General features: G+C 41.1%; 1 protein-coding gene across 1 annotated transcript in view; it reads left to right on the top strand.

Moving 5' to 3' along the window:
* Window positions 1-20,218, top strand: part of LOC133943105 (ephrin type-A receptor 6-like) — a 43,320-nt gene that overhangs the window by 7,662 nt on the left and 15,440 nt on the right. The window contains exons 2-8 of the mRNA XM_062381855.1: window positions 1,258-1,322; window positions 7,038-7,166; window positions 7,744-7,893; window positions 7,984-8,145; window positions 8,234-8,462; window positions 17,521-17,676; window positions 18,508-18,858. Of these exons, the coding sequence (XP_062237839.1) occupies window positions 1,258-1,322; window positions 7,038-7,166; window positions 7,744-7,893; window positions 7,984-8,145; window positions 8,234-8,462; window positions 17,521-17,676; window positions 18,508-18,858 (1,242 nt within the window). The remainder of the gene's footprint in view (window positions 1-1,257; window positions 1,323-7,037; window positions 7,167-7,743; window positions 7,894-7,983; window positions 8,146-8,233; window positions 8,463-17,520; window positions 17,677-18,507; window positions 18,859-20,218) is intronic.

The raw sequence follows: 20,218 nt of genomic DNA, 5'->3' as shown, positions 1-20,218 counted from the left end.
CCGCCATAATGTATTGATTCTCCTGACCAGAGGGTAATAATATCAAGTGGTCACAAGTTTGAACATATAAAATATAATTTCGTTTTTTAAGAGCTGCTGTGCTGCCGTGTCTGAATTCAGCCGACAGACGTGAACCCACTCTTGACCCTGAATCAAAGATAGAAGTGAGCCTGAGTGTCTCTCGTCATGAAAATCACGAGATCCATTCAAGCGTCTATCGTTTGCATGTCGGGCGTTTTATCAGTGTGTCACACAGGAAACCGATCTGATTATCAAGTGACCAGAATGATGAGGGACACTGGGCTGCCAAAATAAGCTGCCATTCACCCATTCAAACAGACACTTACACAGTTCATGCATGTGCAATGCAATGTGTGTGGTTTCAGTTTGCCCAAGGACACTTAGGCACACAGAATGAAGGAGCCATACATCCACCCGCTGTGCCTCCTGATGCACAGACGCCCGGTTACATGGTTACAACAGATTAATTACAATTACTAAAACGCGACAAATGTGATTTCAGATCTGTGACATGAGAAACACTCCTGCGTCTTGAATGAAAGATGTCCCAGTCACCTATCACCATCTCAACCTCCACACTCATCACCTCACTGCCTGCGCAACATCATACTTCCTGTAACTGGGACGTAAACTGGCGTGCAATCGTCCAACCATCATAGGTGTTATTTCTCTGGATACTGAGCTGTGCTTATGCACTAACTCACTCTTTACTTGTCTATTTTCTGACTGTATTTCTTTTAAATAAGTTTTAATGATGTCGTATTGTGTTTAGTTAAATATTCAACGCTTCCATACAGTCCCTCGACCTTTCTCTGCTATTTATCTTTGGCTCATCTTTGACGTCCCGGCACAGAAAACTGCTGACCTCTGAGAAGGAGAGCACTAATCTTCCAGACTGCACCTATAGATGGAGGGCGGGGCTGCACTGCCCGGGACTCTCCTAAGAGCTGTTATTTCATAGGTGGTTGAATCTGATAAGGGCTTTACAGCTCTGTCAGCTCCTCATTGACAGTTTGATAACTGTTGTGCGCTCGCGTCCTATTTTGTCACCTCCATTTCTCTCCTCTCTAAATTCACTGCCCAACCTCTCTGGCACTCTCCCTCTCTTCCTCTTTCCCTCGCTCGCTCTCTCCCTCTCTCCTGTCACTTTCTGTGCTTGTACTGTCGCTCTCTCGCCCTTTCTCCTCCATTTTACATGAATCTCATTTTATTTTTTCTCTGCCCCGCTCTCTCTAGTGGTTCTGTTGGACACTACAACAGTGCTGGGAGAACTGGACTGGAAGACCTATCCTGTCAATGGGGTAAGTGACTTTCCGCATGTTCTAAAAGGCTGTAAGAAGATGTTTGTCTCTACTTTAAAAGTGACCAGTCAAACACATAAAACAAAAATTAAATGAATCAATGAAATGAAACAACACAATTTTTTAGTTCAGTAGAGCAAAGATTAAAAACCAAACCCTCCAGGCAGATTAGATAAAGTTTATAGATGTAATAAGTAACACTTCTTCATGAAAATGTCTTCACATTTTATTCAAAGTAACGTTTTAGTCTTCTTTGTCATATCCGCTTCTCCATATGGTTTTACCCGTCTCTACTTCTAGGACAAGTAAAAACTAGCCAGTTTGCCAGTCAGCTGTTTTTTTACCTTCACTGTTTGTACTGGTTAATTGTAGTGGTTAGTTGTCATGTTTATTGATTGCTGTCGGCTGCCTTACATGAGCAAAGCTTCATTGCCTCGCCTATGAATGTGATCTCCACCTGCTAGATTTTGAGTGATGCCAATGAAGACAACCAATCCCATGATCCTTTGCTGCTGTACGAGACCCTATAGCAGCCGCAGTCACATATCGTACATTTAACTCAGATAGAGACAGGAGACAGCACAAGCAGAGGGAAGATACCAGTTCAGTTGTCAGATCATGACCGGATCAAGTAATTTTTCAGAACATGAAAACAAATCTATTTATATTGAAATCTATCAACTACTTATATTTCAGTTTTTGTGTTTCAAAATTAGTACGTAAAATCGAATAAACCAAAGGTACAAGGACCACTGGGGATTCAACTTCACTTGATAAGCTGTTTAAACAATCACATTTTAATGTAGTCCTTCTCCTTTCGAACTCCTTATCTCCAGACTGATACTTATTGGCTGAACTTCCAGAAGTCTCGACAAACATCAAGCTTGATAGTATAATCTCCTGTCATTCTTAAATGGCACCGCAACTTAACAAATAAATTAACTTCTCCCAACTCCAGAAGAAAATAGAGTGGCCTTTGTTGGTGGCAGCCTTAAAAAAATATTTTTGTCATTTAGTCAATTCTCATTTTACGAGCCCCAAACTTTAGTTGGTCCTGTTGACCTGCTTCTCTCAGCTCCATTAATGATTAAATCACATTAAGCTGAAAACAATGTTATTGATTTCACAAGTTAGACTGTTCCTGAAACACAGAAGATGAAATAAAACTCTTCTATTCGTGTCTCATTATTAAAAAAATGAAACACGACAGTACGACTGTGTGGAATGAATTCAGATTCAATCAAGCTTTTAGAATATCTAGAGATTAAACTAATTTAACTGTAGCAAGTAATTCTTACAAGGCTCAGCCTGCAGGGGAAACGCTGTAGATTTCTCTCTTACGCATATTTCAGCCGGGATTGAGCAGCAATCAGCAACAACAATAACTTCCCCACAATGTTGTGTCTAGTTGAGTTGAGGTGGTAGAACGACTGCTTGTGCTTTCAGGCTATTATTAAAAGTGTAATAAATCCTTCACAGCAAAACCAATAAATAGAAACAAAATATTGAGATATTTTCACGGCCAAATGCCAGGATTGAAACAACTTCTCCTCCCTTGCACGCAGCCTGAACGGGGTTTTTTCTATGGGGAGCAGCAATGCCATTAATTGCTTGAACAAAAACACACAAGCCAATACCAAGATTCAAATCAATAATTCATCACAACTACAGAGATTTAATGATATTTTCATAACACCTCCCTCTCTCTGTCTTCCCTTTACGCTGACAATGACAAACTGTCTTGTTTTAATCAAAAGCTCAGCTTTGAACCGGTTGAAGCTTCTCCGCCATTGTTGTTAATACAACAATAACTGTCTGTGCAATGTGGCAGGTGTGTGTGTGTGTGTGTGTCGGTGAGCTTTCTTTACAGCCAGATGTCTTCTTTAACACCTAATGACAAGAACCATTGACAACCAGACTAGAATGTCACTGCGCAAAATTTTTTCAGCGAGTTCTACAGATACGGGGGAATTTTTCATCCAATAAACTTATATGAGAAAAGCTTTTTCTTCAGGAAATTAGTTTGTATGCATCTTTTTGGAGTTTGTCACTACAAGGCTATTCAACTTTTACGCTGTTGCAGTTAAAGTCAACCGATGAAAATCACGGTCGACTGATATTAGATCTGCTCTTCAACCAATCGATTGGTTCCCGCGAAAAAGAACTTCTAATCACACTCTCCACCTGGTAGACAAATGAGCCCAAATGAATTTTAAATATGTACTAAATTAAGCTTTGTGAGCAGATCCCTCTGCCAAGGCTAATGCACATCTCCCCATGTCGAAGCAGTGTCTTCCATCGTCCAGACTGTGGCGACCCACCATTTTCATCTTTGTCCCACCACAGTTTCATAATGAACCGAAAAAAAGTTCTCATAAAAACACATACAAAATCTCTGACTTGATGTTTTGCTCTATTAATACATTGTATAGCTATATGAAGCGTGCTTGCTCATGCTATCATCCACAAAGTTGTTACCGTCCATGCAGACAGTTACACCACATTGTTTCTACTGCAGTTGTAAGCAAACCTACAAGTGACATGCAAGTGTAGTTCTGTCTTTCTTCTGCACGTGAGAGTGACCTTCATGTGACCTTCATGTGACCATAAATTGAATAGCACCTGTGGGAAAAGCTGCAAAGAAAGGGATCCGCCCATTTAACAGTATTCTAATGTCTTCTGATGTGAAATAATTTTGGCAGTTCATGTCTCATAGCAGATAATTCACAGACACTCCTCTTCACCTCTTTCTTTGTTGCAAAGCTTGTTAAAATCCATTTCAACCTAAAGAAATATAATCCTGCAGGTCTCATTGTTGTGTGAGTGTCGTCGTGACAGGTTTTATTTCCTTTTTGTGTTAAGTCATGAATCCAAATTATATATTAGGCTCGAGAGTGCATCATCTGCAGTTTTCCAGATCTCCAGTATTTCCTCACAGTGTAATTGTCGAAGCTAAATCAAGATTTTTCTTTCCTCGCGGTTTCCAGAAAACCTGCTGTCGCACTCTGATATTGCCACATTAGCGTGAGTTCAATACCTTAATTAGTCCCACCCCTTGTACTTAAAACCGGGTTTGTGTCGGCTGCAGTCTGCTGAGCTCGGGGCCATTCGGCAGAGCGATTAGCGGGTGCACACCTGATTGCCTCGAAGAGCGTGGGCTGCAGCCCATCTTTCAAACTCGGGTTCGCATCGGTTTTCTCTGCTCCGAACTGTGCCACATCCCAAGGGTGCATTTTAAAACACTGAAGCGCCCCAGAGTGACAAATCACCATTTTTCTGGCGTACGAATGCATAATGGAACGCCAATTACTTACCGCTGATCTTATGCAAACCAGAAAGTCTGCTCCCGTAACAGACACAAAGTTTCTGTATCAGGGTCTTTGAGGAGAGTCAGTGAAACAATATGATGAACAAGTGTATCTGCTGAAGTGTGTGAGTCTTACAATTCTCTTCAGTGACCTCTGCAGCATTTACACTTTTATGAAGTAGCAGAGAATCGCAGACATGGCAGGCAGGCTGGAATGTGGCAAAGCAATGAAGACATATACAGTATTGAATAAATAGATAAATAAGATGTAAACAAACATGAGACAATATTGCACATATTGGGTGAAATTGCATACACTAATGGTCATGGTCTATTGTAATGTATTGTGAAAGTAGATCATACTGTTTATTGAACGCAGTTGATGGACACAATACTTAATTACCGTTATTCATATACTGTAGTTACCAAAGGGATTCATGGTTTTAGACTATTACAGACTAAATGACTCAATCATAAACCAAGACATTCTCTCCATTTTTATATTCTGCTACTTTAACTTTAATATCTCCCATTGTATTGATAGTATGAGTCCACTTAACATCATAAAGACATGAGCTCTGTGGTATTGTGTGGCTGGAGTTCCAAATGAAAGAGGCAGCGATTATGATTGATTAATCATTTGGCCCTTGGGTGTCACATAGAGCTAATTTAGATACAATAATTAACCAAGATTAATTGCCTTTTCACACTCCGGTCAAGGTTAAAGTGTTATTTAATAAGTTACATTTGAGAACGCTCCACCTCGATTGTTTCAGTTTCCTCTGGGTCAACTCATTCTGTCTGTCAATATACCTTTATTAGTTTTTATTTAAGTACATTCAACACAATTAAGAACCGTGACTGTATGTCTCTCTGTGTGTGTTTCTGAGTGTGTGTAAGTGTGTGTGTGTGTGTGAGCACGTTAAACACAACATGCAGCTTTGGATTATTTTCTCCTATCTAATGCTCCATTATGATGATATCCCAGATGCTAAACAATTAGTTTTCTACAGTGTTTTCCATTCAGCAAACCAGCTTTCCTCCATCTCCAGTGTGTGGTCTGGAAATCAGGGAAGAAGGTTCAGTTTTCTGAGTCTCTGAGGAAACTGCCAGAGAAAAAAAACTTCCAGAGGACGTTTACATGTCCACTGAAGAGGTGGATCATGACATATTACTGTTTCGCACTTTTGAGTGCAACTTCACTCTGCAATTTGGTGTCAAATTGTATTTTTTAAAATGTTGAACTTGATGAGAAAGACACAAATGCTTCATTAGATTGTTGAGATGTGGCTGCATAGTTTGGATTATTCAGCCTCTGATGTGACTCGAAACTGGGCACCCTATAAGACAGAGTTGGGGGTGTTATTGTTACATTAATATTGCATCAATGCACAAAATAAAAAAATTTAATAAAATAATTGGTTAAGCAATACCATGACTGAAAAACACCCGCGTTCCTTTTTAGTTAAGTTTATTATAACAAGCCTTTGCAAACATGTATGACATGTATCTTTTGTATATGATGCTGGAATTGGATGTTCTGTTTCACAAGCTAATAGTATCTCCACATCCACAGTTTTATCTCCATTTGAAACTTAATCTATGATTTTCTAACACTGACCTAAAATAAAATAATATTTTCATCAAACATATTTGCAGAAAAATTGATTTATTATAATATTTTTCATGCAGTGTATTTCTCTACCATGGCCTTCACGGGACAGACTCCAGCAGAGCAGTTCTTGTGTCTCTCATGTTCCTCATGCTCTGGAGATATGATTAAATGTCCCGCTGTGTAACTGACACAATCTCGGCTGTCGTGAGAAAGTTCTGTCAATAAACGTTAGGGCTTCTGAGGCTCTGATCATCACAGCGTTAAAGCGGAGCAGACAAATGAGAGAGTCTGGCTGATGCAACAGCTTGAAAACATTGATGAAGCCATAACGTCTCCGAAGCGTCATGTTTCTTGAGAGGTTTCAGTATCGTGTAGAAGAGGATGCACAGGTTGATCATTTCACTCAACTGCTATAAAACCAATAATATGACTATATAGTAACCCACAAATAACTGTTTTTTAAAAGGTCACTTCACCCAAATAATGATATTATCTGCTAATGCTGGTAGGAAACTTGTTGTCAGGGACTGTCAAAGGAAATATTAGCAAAGGATGTATTACACCCAAACATATTAAATGCTAAGGAATGAAAAATAAGCAGATAAGTAGAAAACTGGGCCCATTAAAATAAATCAACCAAACAGAACTTTAAATACAGCTTAAAAACACAGGACATCAACAAAATCAACTGACCCAACATATGAGTCAAAGGGGAAACAAAATAGAAGACAAATAGAACTTGTACAAAGATAGTTTGTCAACGTACCAATATTTGTTTCCTATATGTTCACAGTGGGATGCGATCACAGAGATGGACGAGCAGAACAGACCCATTCACACCTTTCAGGTCTGCCACGTGATGGAGCCAAACCAGAACAACTGGTTGCGGTCTGGATGGATCCAGCGGCAGGCGGCACAGAGGGTCTGGACCACATCACTAACACTTCCTCAGACTTATGTCTTAGGACAGGCCAGGCTGTGTCGAACTGACAGGGGGGAATGCAAACTTCTATTTACAGAAACATATGGGGAGGAAATAATGGCAGGTAGATGCGCCGTATAGTAACAACATGACTTCACTGTGATGGAGAGAGAGGTGGATTTCCATTACAGTCCAAACACAAGAGCCCATGAGAAATCAAAGATAGTGCAGGGCTGCTTTTTTTTACACATTGCCCGGAGTGATGCTCATTATGAGCTGATGCCACCACCACATGTTCAAATAACCTGCCTGTCTAGTTTTTTTTATCCGTTTTATAATTGTTTTTAGGTATTCTACCTACTATATGTTTACCCTATAGACGAAACGCTACGATGCTTTTCAACCAATTGTTTTTGTGGAGTCTCATTGGTTATATTGTTATAACACCAATACCAGATGTTATAAATATCAGACCATTAGGATTTATTCTACAAACAGAAATTTGTCTGTGTAAAATGTGTAATCACCCTTTAGTTAATGTCAGATCATTTGTCTTTTTATGTCCATTTTAAATCAGGTCTACGTGGAGATGCGTTTCACACTGAGGGACTGTAACTCCATCCCCTGGGTGTCTGGCACCTGTAAGGAAACCTTCAACCTGTTTTATCTGCAGACAGAGGAGTCTCTCCCCGCGGCGACAAGGTTTCGCCCTCTCGACTATGCCAAGGTTGGTTAACTTATTGGAAGATAGCTCTCTGCTACGTTACATTCAGTAGCAAGGACCTGTGCTAATGACGTGGTGGCTGTTGGCTTCAAGGTGGACACCATCGCGGCAGATGAGAGTTTCACACAGACAGATCTGGGAGACCGTGTGCTCCGCCTCAACACGGAGGTCAGGGAGGTGGGGCCCGTGACACAGAAGGGCTTCTACCTGGCGTTCCAGGACGTGGGCGCCTGTATTGCTCTTGTGTCCGTGAAGGTCAGTGAACATCGTGATGTGACTCCTCTTTGCGTGAACTACAGCCAAGGAAAACTTGAACCTCACACTTTTCTCCTATGCACCTCAGGTCTTCTACAAACGCTGCCCATCGACTCTACGGAACCTAGCAGCCTTTCCCAACACGGTGCCGCACATGGACTCGTCCTCTCTGGTGGAGGTGAGGGGAGCCTGTGTGGAGAATGCAGAAGAAAGGGACACACCCAAACTGTACTGTGGCGCTGATGGCGACTGGCTGGTTCCATTGGGCCGCTGTGTCTGCAGCATAGGCCACGAGGAGACGGACGGCTACTGCCGGGGTAAGAAGCTCCTTTGGATCATTTGTATGTGCATGTGTGTGTTTGTAATAATTTCACTAGCACAATTATAAACTGGAATAACTCTCAGTACCTCCACCAAGGCCCCAAAAAAGTCAAAGCCAACTTTTTTGATCAATTCTGCCACGTGCACAGGACATAGACGGGAAATGCTGTTTCTCTCTAATCCCTTTCGTAAACATTTATGTAGGGAGAACATATAAGTATGCAATATACTAAGTATACTCAAAGAAGAACACAACACAGTACGCAATCAGAATGCACGGGGTAGGACAGATGTTGTGCAAACCGGATTTTGTGCAAAAATGGTTTGAAAAGAGCAAAATACAAAAAAGACACAGATGTAGTATAATAGCAGCATTTGCAGAATCCATGTAGAGTTCAGTTCTTGTTGTTTCAAGGTGGTGAGTTGTGTTAGTTGATCTTGTAAGTGGGGTGCCGGAGTGGTAAAGTAATTGTGTGGGGGGTTGTTCTGTTTTAGTCCTTATTGGCTGAAAAAAAATCCTCTCCAACCCCCTGATCTGGATCTGCATCAATATTTAATGAGTACCTCCTACATCACATCCTTCCACCAAGTTGCATGGAAATCAATTTTGTTGTTCTTGTGTAGTCTTCCTTACAAACAAAACAAACATGCAAACCAATGTACATGGGTGAAAACATTACCTCCTCGGTGGAGGTAATAAAGCTGCGGATAGAGAGAGGGGGACAGGAGGAGAAGAGAGGAGAAGAGAGGGGGTTGCATCACACTGACAGATCTCCAGGGTCTCCCCAGTCATCTGCAGGAGTCTACAGAATCGCTATTCCCTCCTCCCATTCGAAGATCCTTCATCCTTGTCTGATCCTCTCCATCCTCATCTTCCTTCATCTCCTTTCAGCTCCACCTCCCTGCATCATCTTCTCTCCCCTCTTGTCCACTTGGTTTATTCTCACTTGCCCCCCCCCCCCCCCCCCCCCCCGTTTTTCCATTCCTTTCTTTTAACTCTCACTCTCTCGGCCTTCCTTTACTTCTGTGAGACCCTGAACAATGTGACGAAGGTGAAGAGATAAGCAGTTTTTCTTGCGACGCCTCCTCTCCAATTTGTTGTATCAGCATTGCCTATAGTTGTGGCAGATTACCAGCAGCACAGATTAAGAAAAAAAAAAGAAGTCAAAGCAACTGTTCCAGATAGTGGCTGGCCTGGTTTCTCAATTAGACTGTGCAGACAGACTTGGAGCTAGCAGAGCTAATTGCCTCCATTTGTTACTTTCACAGCTAATTTATCTCACACCTCGTCTTTTCCAAAACTCCTCCAACTCTTTTTCATTTAAACGAGGCTCAGACTTACTGTAATTAAGGCGAGAGCTAAATTGAGCCACACTGCACGATCACAATCAACTAGCGCTCTGCATTGCTTACTACATTTTTGCAGATTTACAGACATCTCCGCCGGTCTGGGTGAAATTCACGGAGTGCCCCCGTGGAGATGTGGTAACTCAGGTTATTACAGAGGGAACTGCAACAGTCATTAGTGCAGCAGATATGTAGGACAGGCTGTAATATCTCCTTTATTTGCTCTTCGGGTGCAATTTCTTCTTTTTATCCTCTTCACTTTTATCTGCTTCGTACTTATACTTTTTCTTGCTCGTTCTCAATCATTTGAAAGATGTGGTTAAACGACACAGACGTCAGAAGCGATCACTGATGTCACAGCAGCGGAAGAGCAGGGCTCTAATGGTGTCCCTCGGATATATATGTCCTACATCTATACTCCCCATTCATCCCCTTTGGCCGACAGTGGTTGCTTCTCTCGGTTGAGCTGTGGCTGTGGCAGTTTCAGGGGGATGTTGACAGCCATTGCAATGAATAGTCAATAGTCAATAAATCTGACTTTGAAAACAATGTTTGTCTGTTTATTCAGTCATATGATCTGAAAACTATTACAACTTATGAGCCTCAATTGACTGACACCTCAAACTGAGATAGAGTTATAAGGTACTAACTTTAATATATATATATATATATAACTCAAAATGCTTTACATTACAGTTTATTGCTCTTCATCCATTCACATACACATTCACAGTGTATCTATAGGCAGCACTTTTTTCTAAGACTGGAATTTTCTTGAAAATCAATTAGGAACCTTTAATGGATTTAACTCGACATAAAAATCATTGATTTCTTGTAAAGATTTTTGACATGGCTGCTCCCAATAAGTGAAGCCAAAGTGATTGCCCCCTGGTGGCTGCCTAAAGTATAGGTATTAAATCCTGCCTCCTCAGTGTCAGCGCCAAACATCATGATTGCCAGCTGAGTCTTACTCCTGATTAGTCGAGCATGTGTTTGACGGACCTTGCTCCTGAGACTTCATCCCTGACCCTCTTATTTCAATATTTTTGTCCGAACCTTGTGTACCCACACTCCAGCACAGCAGCTTTGACATCTTAGACAAGCTGTTCCCCCTTGTGTGACTGGTTTCTCTACCTGTACCGGACGTTCAGGTTTGTAACTAATATCAATCGTATCTTCTGACAATGACTCTGAAAGAAAACAAGTGTGTTTCCCAAAAAGGTTGTTCCTTCAAGATTCAAGCCTTTGTGAGAAATAACACTGTAGCATGCTGACTAAGGGCTGCCAGAGATAGGACTATGCTGTATTTGCTCAGCTGTGCAGTATTATGCTGTGTTATAGAAATACAAGGTTATAACCATCAAAAATGTCTCAAACAGCATCTTTAAACTCACTAAGATTACGGTTAAAAGAAGTGATCAATAGTAACGACACCTCTTGACCTTGTAATCAATGATTTATGGCTTCGATTTCTCTTCCCCTCGTCAACTGGAGGTCTTGCAGAGCCGGTGCTGCAGTGACGATGTGCACTTTGCAAGTAGTTGCAGGAAGTTTAGACGTGAACTTGCGGTGACTTCTGCTTTCTCCTCGTTTTCATTTTGGAACACTGCTTCAAAGGCTCCTGTGATCAAAGCTGTCTGAGAGGCAGCATGGGGAAGAGCGAAAGAGGGGGAGAGAGAGAGAGAAATGGAGGGAGAGAAAGAGAGCGCGCGCGATAGAGAGTGAGAGAGAGAGCGAATAGGGAAAACCCCAACGCTCCCAAATATGAGAAGAGCTCTGCGCCTGCACGTACATCTCTCCCTCCCAGCTGCCTAAACAAAGGCGTCAGCGCTTATCAAACCCGGCTTTCCACCCCAGCAGCGCTCTGCCAGACTGTTTTGACATCTCAATCGAGCGCTTTATTATGCTATTCCTTTCATTCAGTGTCAACAACAAGAGGATTAGTCAGAGATGGGCTGGTTATATCATGACCTAGATAAGGCGACATCATAGTACCAATGCTATTTGTTCCACGTCCTTTTGTCACAGCATCATATTCAGGACGCAGTGAATTGTGGGGGAGGCTAATAGAGACATCTTTAGAAAATATATATATTTTGTCAATCAAATCTCGGTTATTGCACAGACAAGAGCCACAACCCACCGGCAGACGTTCAGGTGCTGGAAAAGCTTCTGAGTTCAAATATTTTGGTTTCAGTTAATACCTTTAAAGTGACAATTCTGCCGCTAACACCTCCGATAGCTTTCATAACAACACAGCCTGGCTTCTCCTCTTACTGTACAGATGAATAGTGAGGATCAAACTAACAAACTAACAAACGGAATCTTTTTAGAGTCACAAGATTAAATCCATTAGTCTTTTCCCGTTTTCTGTTTCCCCATGACGATCCAAGTCAAAGGTCCCCAGAAATCACCTCTGCCGTCTCCAGAGGTCGTCAGGATTGATTCAAGCAGGCAAGGTGTAAACTTAGATTCAGGTAGAAGTGGAATCGGAAATGAGGGAGTCAATACGGATCCAAGTCACCGGTTCCCTCTTCTGTCCATTAGGGACTCTGTTTACTTTGGCTTTTAACGCCGCTCAGACCGACCAGAGCATCACTCATTCTCTGTGAACTTCCCATCTGCACATCAAAGCTGAAAGACCAGGGTAAACACAGTCTCTGTCTCCATCTGTCTCTATCACCGTCAGCCAAGAGACAATTTTCAACTCAGCACACCCAAACAACTCCCGATCTCTCCTGCCTTGTTTTTCAAACTGGAAAGCAAAATTCAAACACTTCTGTCATATCAGATCTTCGACACTGACCGTCTGCACTGTTACTCACAAGTGATCGGATCGTACTAGTGTCCAGACCATCACCTACGTGGGTTGCTGTAGTAATCATGAAGATGTCAGTATCTATACAGACACCCTGGATTCCACATTGTTGCGTTGAGAGTGATTCATTGATATTTTGAAGCACAATCTGAGCAGCCAGAGCATCTGGACTTAGATACATACGCAGAGATGTGATTGGAATCACATTTCAAACCAACAAATGTGGTTTGGATCTAATTTCTTGTAGTTTTTTGCTGCCCTCAGAATCAATCCAGAAAGACACACAAGTCTTAAGTTGACATGTCATTACAGTCCTGCGAATGTGCAGCTGCTGTGCTTCCTTTGACCAAACTTCTGTCACTCATCTATTGAAACTCAAATCCGATGCATGCTCTTAACCTGAGGCCGTAGTGTAAGCTCTGCAGAGTGCTTTGAAAAGTGTCTTTTTTAAAGCTCCTGTGATCAATATTTATATGAATCTAATTGCTATGTATAATTCAAGAGGGATCGCTTGTAGTGATGAACCCGGAGAGAATTATCATCCGGCTCTGCAGCTCTCCTTCACTCTCTCCCTCTTTCAGATAATTATTTTCTTTTGAGTTTTTACTTACTTCCTGCTCCTGTACCTTGTGCGTTGAGACGGCAGGCAGCTTTTTTTCAACCAAAAAGCAAACTTCATTGCAGATTACCAAATAAAGCACACAATTAACTACTGTCTGTAAACATAGTGGAGAATATAGCTTCTGAAGAGCCGAACAGTTTGCTTAGGAGGTGGAGGAGACCAAAACAGAGCAAGAGACTCACCTCATTACGGGCTCGTTCAGATTTGTCTGTTGTCTCATGACACTCGATGTCAAAAACTGAAACTGTTGTTTACAGTTCATTGTATTGCCAAATATGACTGCAGGTTTCCTTACTGAAAATAAACTTCAATTTTATTGTATCAGCCACTAAATGAGTGATTTTCAATTTGTGACTAAAGAGTCAAAACAGACGCCATACCATCCATACTATCAAAGCTGGTAAAATGCCATTATCTTAGAAAATAACAAGCTATTTAAATTTACAAAATAAATGTGTTGCATTTTTAGTTTATGATTAATAAGCCATTATTTTTATTTGATTGTTTTTCAGGGAAAAAGTATAAATTAATTTTTCTGGTCTGCTTCTATAACGTGAGGATTTGCTGATTTATTTATCATGTGTATGATAGTTAATTGAAAACTTAATTGATTTTGGACTGTTGGAAGGATCAAAGACATCTGTCCATGTCTCCTTGGGCTGGAGAAAAAGTAGAACTGACACCATTTTCTTTCATTTCATCAGCCTGACGACTTGTTAATTGATTGTCAAAATAAGTCTTAGAATAATGGATGATAAGGCTGGTAAAACAGAGTCTGTACTGTTGTTTTGTTTTTTTATCTCTGTGTCTACAGTGTCTGCTCTGAGTAGGAATATGTATTTTGTGCCAATATTGTTCCTTTCATGAATAAGAAAGCCAAACAACTGATAGTGACCTAATTGAATTTCATTAAATCTGTGTGTGTGTGTGTCTGTTTGTGTGTGTGTGTGTGTGTGTGTGTGTGTGTGTGTGTGTGCGTGTGTGCGCGTGCGTCTGGATGTTTTCAAAACTATAAGTATTATAATTGCTTTTCGGTGGTGATCTTCCCAGTTCATAACAGAGAGCAGCAAGTAGCTGGAAACTGGAATAAAGGTGTGTGTTTGTTGCCTTTGGCAGGAGCTGTGTTTAGGAGGAAGGTAATAACCAAGTGGATGAGGTTCCTCAAAAATTGGAAGTCGAGTGAAAAATGACTGTTCCTCATTAGGAGCTTACCGGCAATGTGATTGTGGAGTTGCATTCTGTCTGTGTTCATATTTTCTCTCATATACTCAAGTATTTTGACTTGTCCATGGAGATTGTACATTATACGTATTTGTTTTCCTTCTTGCAGGTTTGATTTTGACTGAATCTTGCATCTGATCTCTCATTCAAAGTGGTCATTGTCTTTTCTAGTAACTGATGTTTGACCTCTTTAAGGAAATATAAAAGAAAAGTACACAATATATAGCTGTGTGGAAAACGAATTGGAATGGACCGACACTAATTTGATTAACTGATCAAATATACCCATAATCATGATGAGAATAATCTGCAATAAAAGTGACTTTTAGATGCAGCTATGAATCTCTAATGAGAGATTTTTGTTTTAACTGTTGAAAAAAATAAACTCAAAGCTACCATTGAAATGAATCTTGGTTTTAATTGTTTTATGTTTTGCCTCATTTGGACGAATGAATCCCATTCAAAATACAAAAAAAATAAATACTAACCTGTCGGAGTGTGAACCAGACAGTTATTGTATCAAAGCAAACAACGATGTGCATCACTTTAGAGGCTCTGGATTATTGACACGATATTATTAGACGTGCATCATTGGCATGAGCTCAGAAATTGAAGTGTTGAATCTTATTTTTTAGTTATCGCAGTTATCACAAATACTGCTTGGAAGTTGCAGCTAGTTAAAGCTGAGAATCCATAAATTTAACAATTTTTTTTTTTTTTTCTATCGTGCACAGAAAGGCCAGGCAGTTCATCAGCGGTCAATTAATTCAATTTCACTCTTTGTAATTCACAGATTTATTATTGTTGTTTCTGTTGCTTACAATACACTACACAGATATTTAATTAGAAGCCTATTAACATAATATCAAGCTCTGTGATTTATGCACACTCTTCCTACCAGGAGCAATTTACTTTAATGTTGACTTTATTTCAGCACTATAATAGTAACAGTAGCACTTTACAAGGAGTCCTTGTTGCAGTACTAAACACAGGGCAGCAGTTGGGAGTTATTCATGGGAAACAGTATGAAACTGTTCATACTGTTACTGAATACTCTTACTCACTATTACATCTTGTGCTCCTTATGATAACATCTTTTGAATATATTCATTTTATAACGTGATTCACAATATCCCTCTTTACCGCGAGGTCTTGACTCTAGTCTGTCTTATAAGGGGGGTATTTATTTTCTAATTTTGAAATTATTACCCCACCCACGCACATATATTCTCATGCAAATCACTATGCAATGAAACCATCCTGAGATTTCCCAGAATATGAAATAACTGCACCATTAGTACTTTATATATTTGTATTTCAGTCAGGGGCTAAAGCGACAATCTGTAATGGTTCTGCCATCTTCAGATAAGTCTCAAGGGAAAGAGAGCAGGGACAGAAAAGTGGGAGCTGAGATGGGAGAAGGAAAGATTATGGGAAAGGAGATGAAGAAAAGGAAAAATGTCAAGGTGCTGAATATTTAAGAGAAAAACTGCAGTGATAAGGACGAGGAGCTGGTTCAATAGATGGCAAAGGTAAAATGGAGGAAGTAATGAAGTAGTAAAACTCAGTAATACTCACGTCAGCGGGAGATTTTCAACTGAATGCAGCTTATAATTGAATTTTATAATGCATTATTTGTATGTTAATAGCTCTTTTTATTATCTTCCTTACAAACAATGCAAACTCTTCTCTGTTTGTATTAGAAGAAACCTGAACGTGGGGACTCTATTAAACCTGCTGATTCCAACAAATGGACTCCAGAGTCTTTTCCATGGCTTTAGATTGTTATTGTATCCATTTAAACCTAAATTCACCGTCTGGACTCCTGAAGAATGTGAAATCCCTAAACATGTGTATTGTTCATGCATTCAAAAAACAAAAGTCATATCACACATATCTTAGAGATTCTCATTCCAGTTTATCCTTGCAGCTGTACTGAGACTTTATTCCAGCAAAGATTCACATGTTACATCCTATAATCTAACTAATTTGTCTTTTAGGTAAAAAGATAATTCTGCCAAACCCATTGTTTATCACAATGTATATTATATCTGACTTTGTAAGCCCTCTGACTGGGAGGCGTGTGCGTTCAGCAGAGAAATTGTTCCAGGAACAAACATCGTGCGAGGGCTCTGGTGGGAGTGAAGCCGTTAGCTCACTCTCACACCTTCTTCAGTCCAGACCTTTGGGCTGCTCGGTTCAGTCCAAGACAAAATCACTGACGTGAAACTTCAGACAATGCTGTGGACCAAACTTTTGCCCAAAACTTATACACCATCAGAGATTTGATGTGTTTGCCGTGTGAATTCATTTTTGTTCAACAGTTTGGACTCTCGGACCAGCCAGCATTAAATAATAGAAGAAGAGAAAGACGCAGATGCAGGAAGTCCAGTAGTCTTCTCCTTAATCAATATGGTGTTTCAACGAGGAGGACGTTCATTAAGCGCATTTGAACGTATGGCACCTGAAGTCATAGTGATGCTGGTATAATAAGCTATTACCATAATGATATGGGTATATACTGGTATCAAGTGATAAAGTGATGGTGATATTATGAATTAAGCCAGGGTGTTGTTAATGTGCAACCATGTGCTTTTAAGCCTATTCAACATGAAATCTATCTTAATGTTCAAACTGTATTACAGTGTATGAAGCATGAATGTGGTGCAGTGAAACTCTGCTTGCACATAACTCTACACATTAGTACCAAGATTTAGTTGTTCTTATTTGGTAACGTGTTTATTTTAAGACTTATCTGAATGTTTGCGTTTGCCATTCCTTATTCCCCAAATGTGCCTTTTACAGGTGTGTGCTATTTGTTAGACAGGACAATGGGCAGCACCATTAGCATGTGGCTTAGTGAGCTAATAAGGATTTGACAGTGATTCATGGCAGCTCGGGAAATGGGGTCAGACCACAGGTGAGGAGCGCGGCAGCTGGAGCTGTGAATTAAATGTATGTGTGCTGAATGGGAATGCAGTCGCATGGAGAACATTAACATTGTGTAACCCCCCCCTCTCTCTCCTGTGCCTCGCTCTGTCTCCAGCCTGTAGGCCTGGATCCTTCAAGGCGTTCGCCGGGAACACTAAATGCTCCAAGTGTCCTCTGCACAGCTCCAGCCATGACCAGGCGGCCACCATGTGTCACTGTGATAAAGGCTTCTACCGGGCCATTAAGGACCCCTCCACTCTGCCCTGCACAAGTTAGTGGATTACTCAGAAAACATCTGTCTGCATGAAAAAATATATCTTTTGTGTTGGTTTTGTTGGTTTTGTTTGTTGCTGTGTGATCGAGCTCAACTGTGAAATAAATCATCTCTCATAGTCTACCTTTTTCCGTGGATATGAAACTGTGGAGCTGTATCCACGAAATTAAAGAAAGTTCCGCGCGGGGTTGTAACACTTCAGGCACTCTGAAGTCTCACACCACCCGCACTCCCACACGCAGATTTACAAAGACACCCTCACAACTTATGCTCTGACTACTTTGAGAAATTTGAAGAAAAAAAGAGAAAAAATATGGACATTTTTGTCCAAGAAACTGACACGAGATGCTGGAATGAATTCCCGCAGGATGTGTTGAAAGTCCACCGCCCACGCACCGAATGTACCTACAAACCATCACACACACTTCAGATTCAAATTCTGCTCGCTGGCTGCTCGAGGGCCAGACTGTGGTGATCGTGTGGCCGCTGTCGCCTCTTCCTCTCTGAGGTCAGATGAGTGGTGTGTTCTGTGTTCTGAGACTTTTAAGTTTGATGCTGATACTTTCATATTTTTGCAGTAAGGAGTTAGGAGTTTTGCAGAATTAAGAAAGCCGACAAAACAACTGACGTTCAAATCCAATTTTTTTGATAACAGCTCTGCCAAAAGGTCCACGGCTCTTCTTTCATTCAAACAGACAAAACACCTTATATTTATAACAACAATTCTATCTGATCTGCTTTAAAAAGAGAAACTCTACCTTTTAAAATTAAGTGGTTATCAGTGAGTTAATTCTTCCTCCCCTCTAAACACTCTTTCTTTCTCTTCAGGGCCTCCGTCAGCTCCCAGGAACCTGGTCTCATTGATCAATGACACGGCGCTCTTCCTGCAGTGGATGCCTCCCGGTGATACAGGCGGAAGGAAGGACCTCACTTACAACATCTTGTGCCAGCGCTGTGACGGAGGCGACGGCGACAGTGGCGTGACTCAGTGTGAGCCGTGCGAGGCCGATCTGCGCTTTATCCCACGGCCACATGGTCTGACCGGAACCTCTGTGGCCATACTGGATTTTGCGATGCACACCAACTACACTTTCCACGTAGAGGCCATGAACGGTGTGGCCGGGCTGGGCGTGGCCCCGCGCTCACTGGCCAATATTACCGTCAACACGCATCAAGCCGGTGAGTTGTATTATATTTCATTTTTTAAAGTTGGGATCACTGGCAACTTTTTTACATCAACCCCCAAAAATCCTTATCGGTGAGGCTCTACAACAGTATATTTATCTCTAAAAGGATAGTAAAGGTTATATTCTGCATGTATTTGCAGATGTTATACTGTATTACCTGGTCCATACGTCAGGAATACTCTGTTTGCATTGCAGCTTGTAGCAGCTAGATTTGTGTTTTCTCTTCCTTGAGCACCCTCCACTACTGTCACTACTGTCATTATCTCCTCTTCCAACTTAATGTGTCAGTAGGTGAAGCACATTTCTGACCTCTGAATAGCTGACAAAGCCACTGTCACCCGAACCAGATCTTAATTAGCTGAGCTGAGCTGACCTGAGGTCAACCGCAGCCCGAGGTCCTCAAGACACCATTGTCTTGGGCTTGAATTAGGGAAAATAAGAGATCTTAAGTTCAGCGACTGAAACCTGAACCTTATATATCAAGGGCAAGAAAATTGATGGAAAAATTGATGGAGAAGGTGGAGATGAAGGGAGGAGGGAGAGTGGATTAATAAGTGATGGGAGGATGTATGTGCACATTTTCTTCCCTTTCAGCATGAGCTGCAAGTCAGTGGTGAGATGAATCTCTGATGAGAACAAGACTGATGCTCATCACTCATCAGCGGCTCAGATATAAAACAGGGAATTGCGGGTATATCGGTGCTAAATCATCTTTGTGTGCAATAATAGGCCGCCTTAATTGCATTATCATGAAGATTGTCAGAGATTATCATTTGTATTCTGGCTCACCAGGAAAAATAGATCAGAAAAAGATTTGATGGAGATGAATGAGACGAGTGAAGAAAACAACAAAGTGACTGAAAGACGCCTGGTCTGAATTACAAAGTCCTCCTTGTGGATCAAGTGTGGGACAGAGTGGGGAGCAAGCCAGCAGTGGACACACTGGGAATACAGATGTCCCCAATAGGTTTATTATTTTTTCAGTAATTAAAATGTAAAATCATGAATAGTTAAATTTTCTTCCATTCCTTACCAGCCTTTCTGCATTGGAATTTCCACAGGGATTTACTTTAGTTGTGTTTACGCTCAGTTTTAAGAGGTCATCTCTTGTGGCTCCGTCTCTCCTAATAGACACTGCATCATTGAATTAAAGTCTTATTTTGTATAAATAAAACGTGCTGATAGGCTGTCGTCATGCCACGGAAACCAAATGTCACATCACATGTGTCGAATCATACCTACCTCTCTCTCTCTCTCTCTCTCTCTCTCTCTCTCTCTCTCTCTCTCTCTCTCTCTCTCTCTCGGGTGAAGGCAGCCAGACTGATGCCAGGAAGTTGAAATGCTAAATAATC

The sequence above is a fragment of the Platichthys flesus genome, chromosome 1 (assembly GCF_949316205.1).
Source record: "Platichthys flesus chromosome 1, fPlaFle2.1, whole genome shotgun sequence".
In the NCBI taxonomy this organism is placed as follows: domain Eukaryota; kingdom Metazoa; phylum Chordata; class Actinopteri; order Pleuronectiformes; family Pleuronectidae; genus Platichthys; species Platichthys flesus.
Note: the sequence above shows the minus strand (reverse complement) of the source record. Positions and strands in the feature narration are given on the sequence as shown.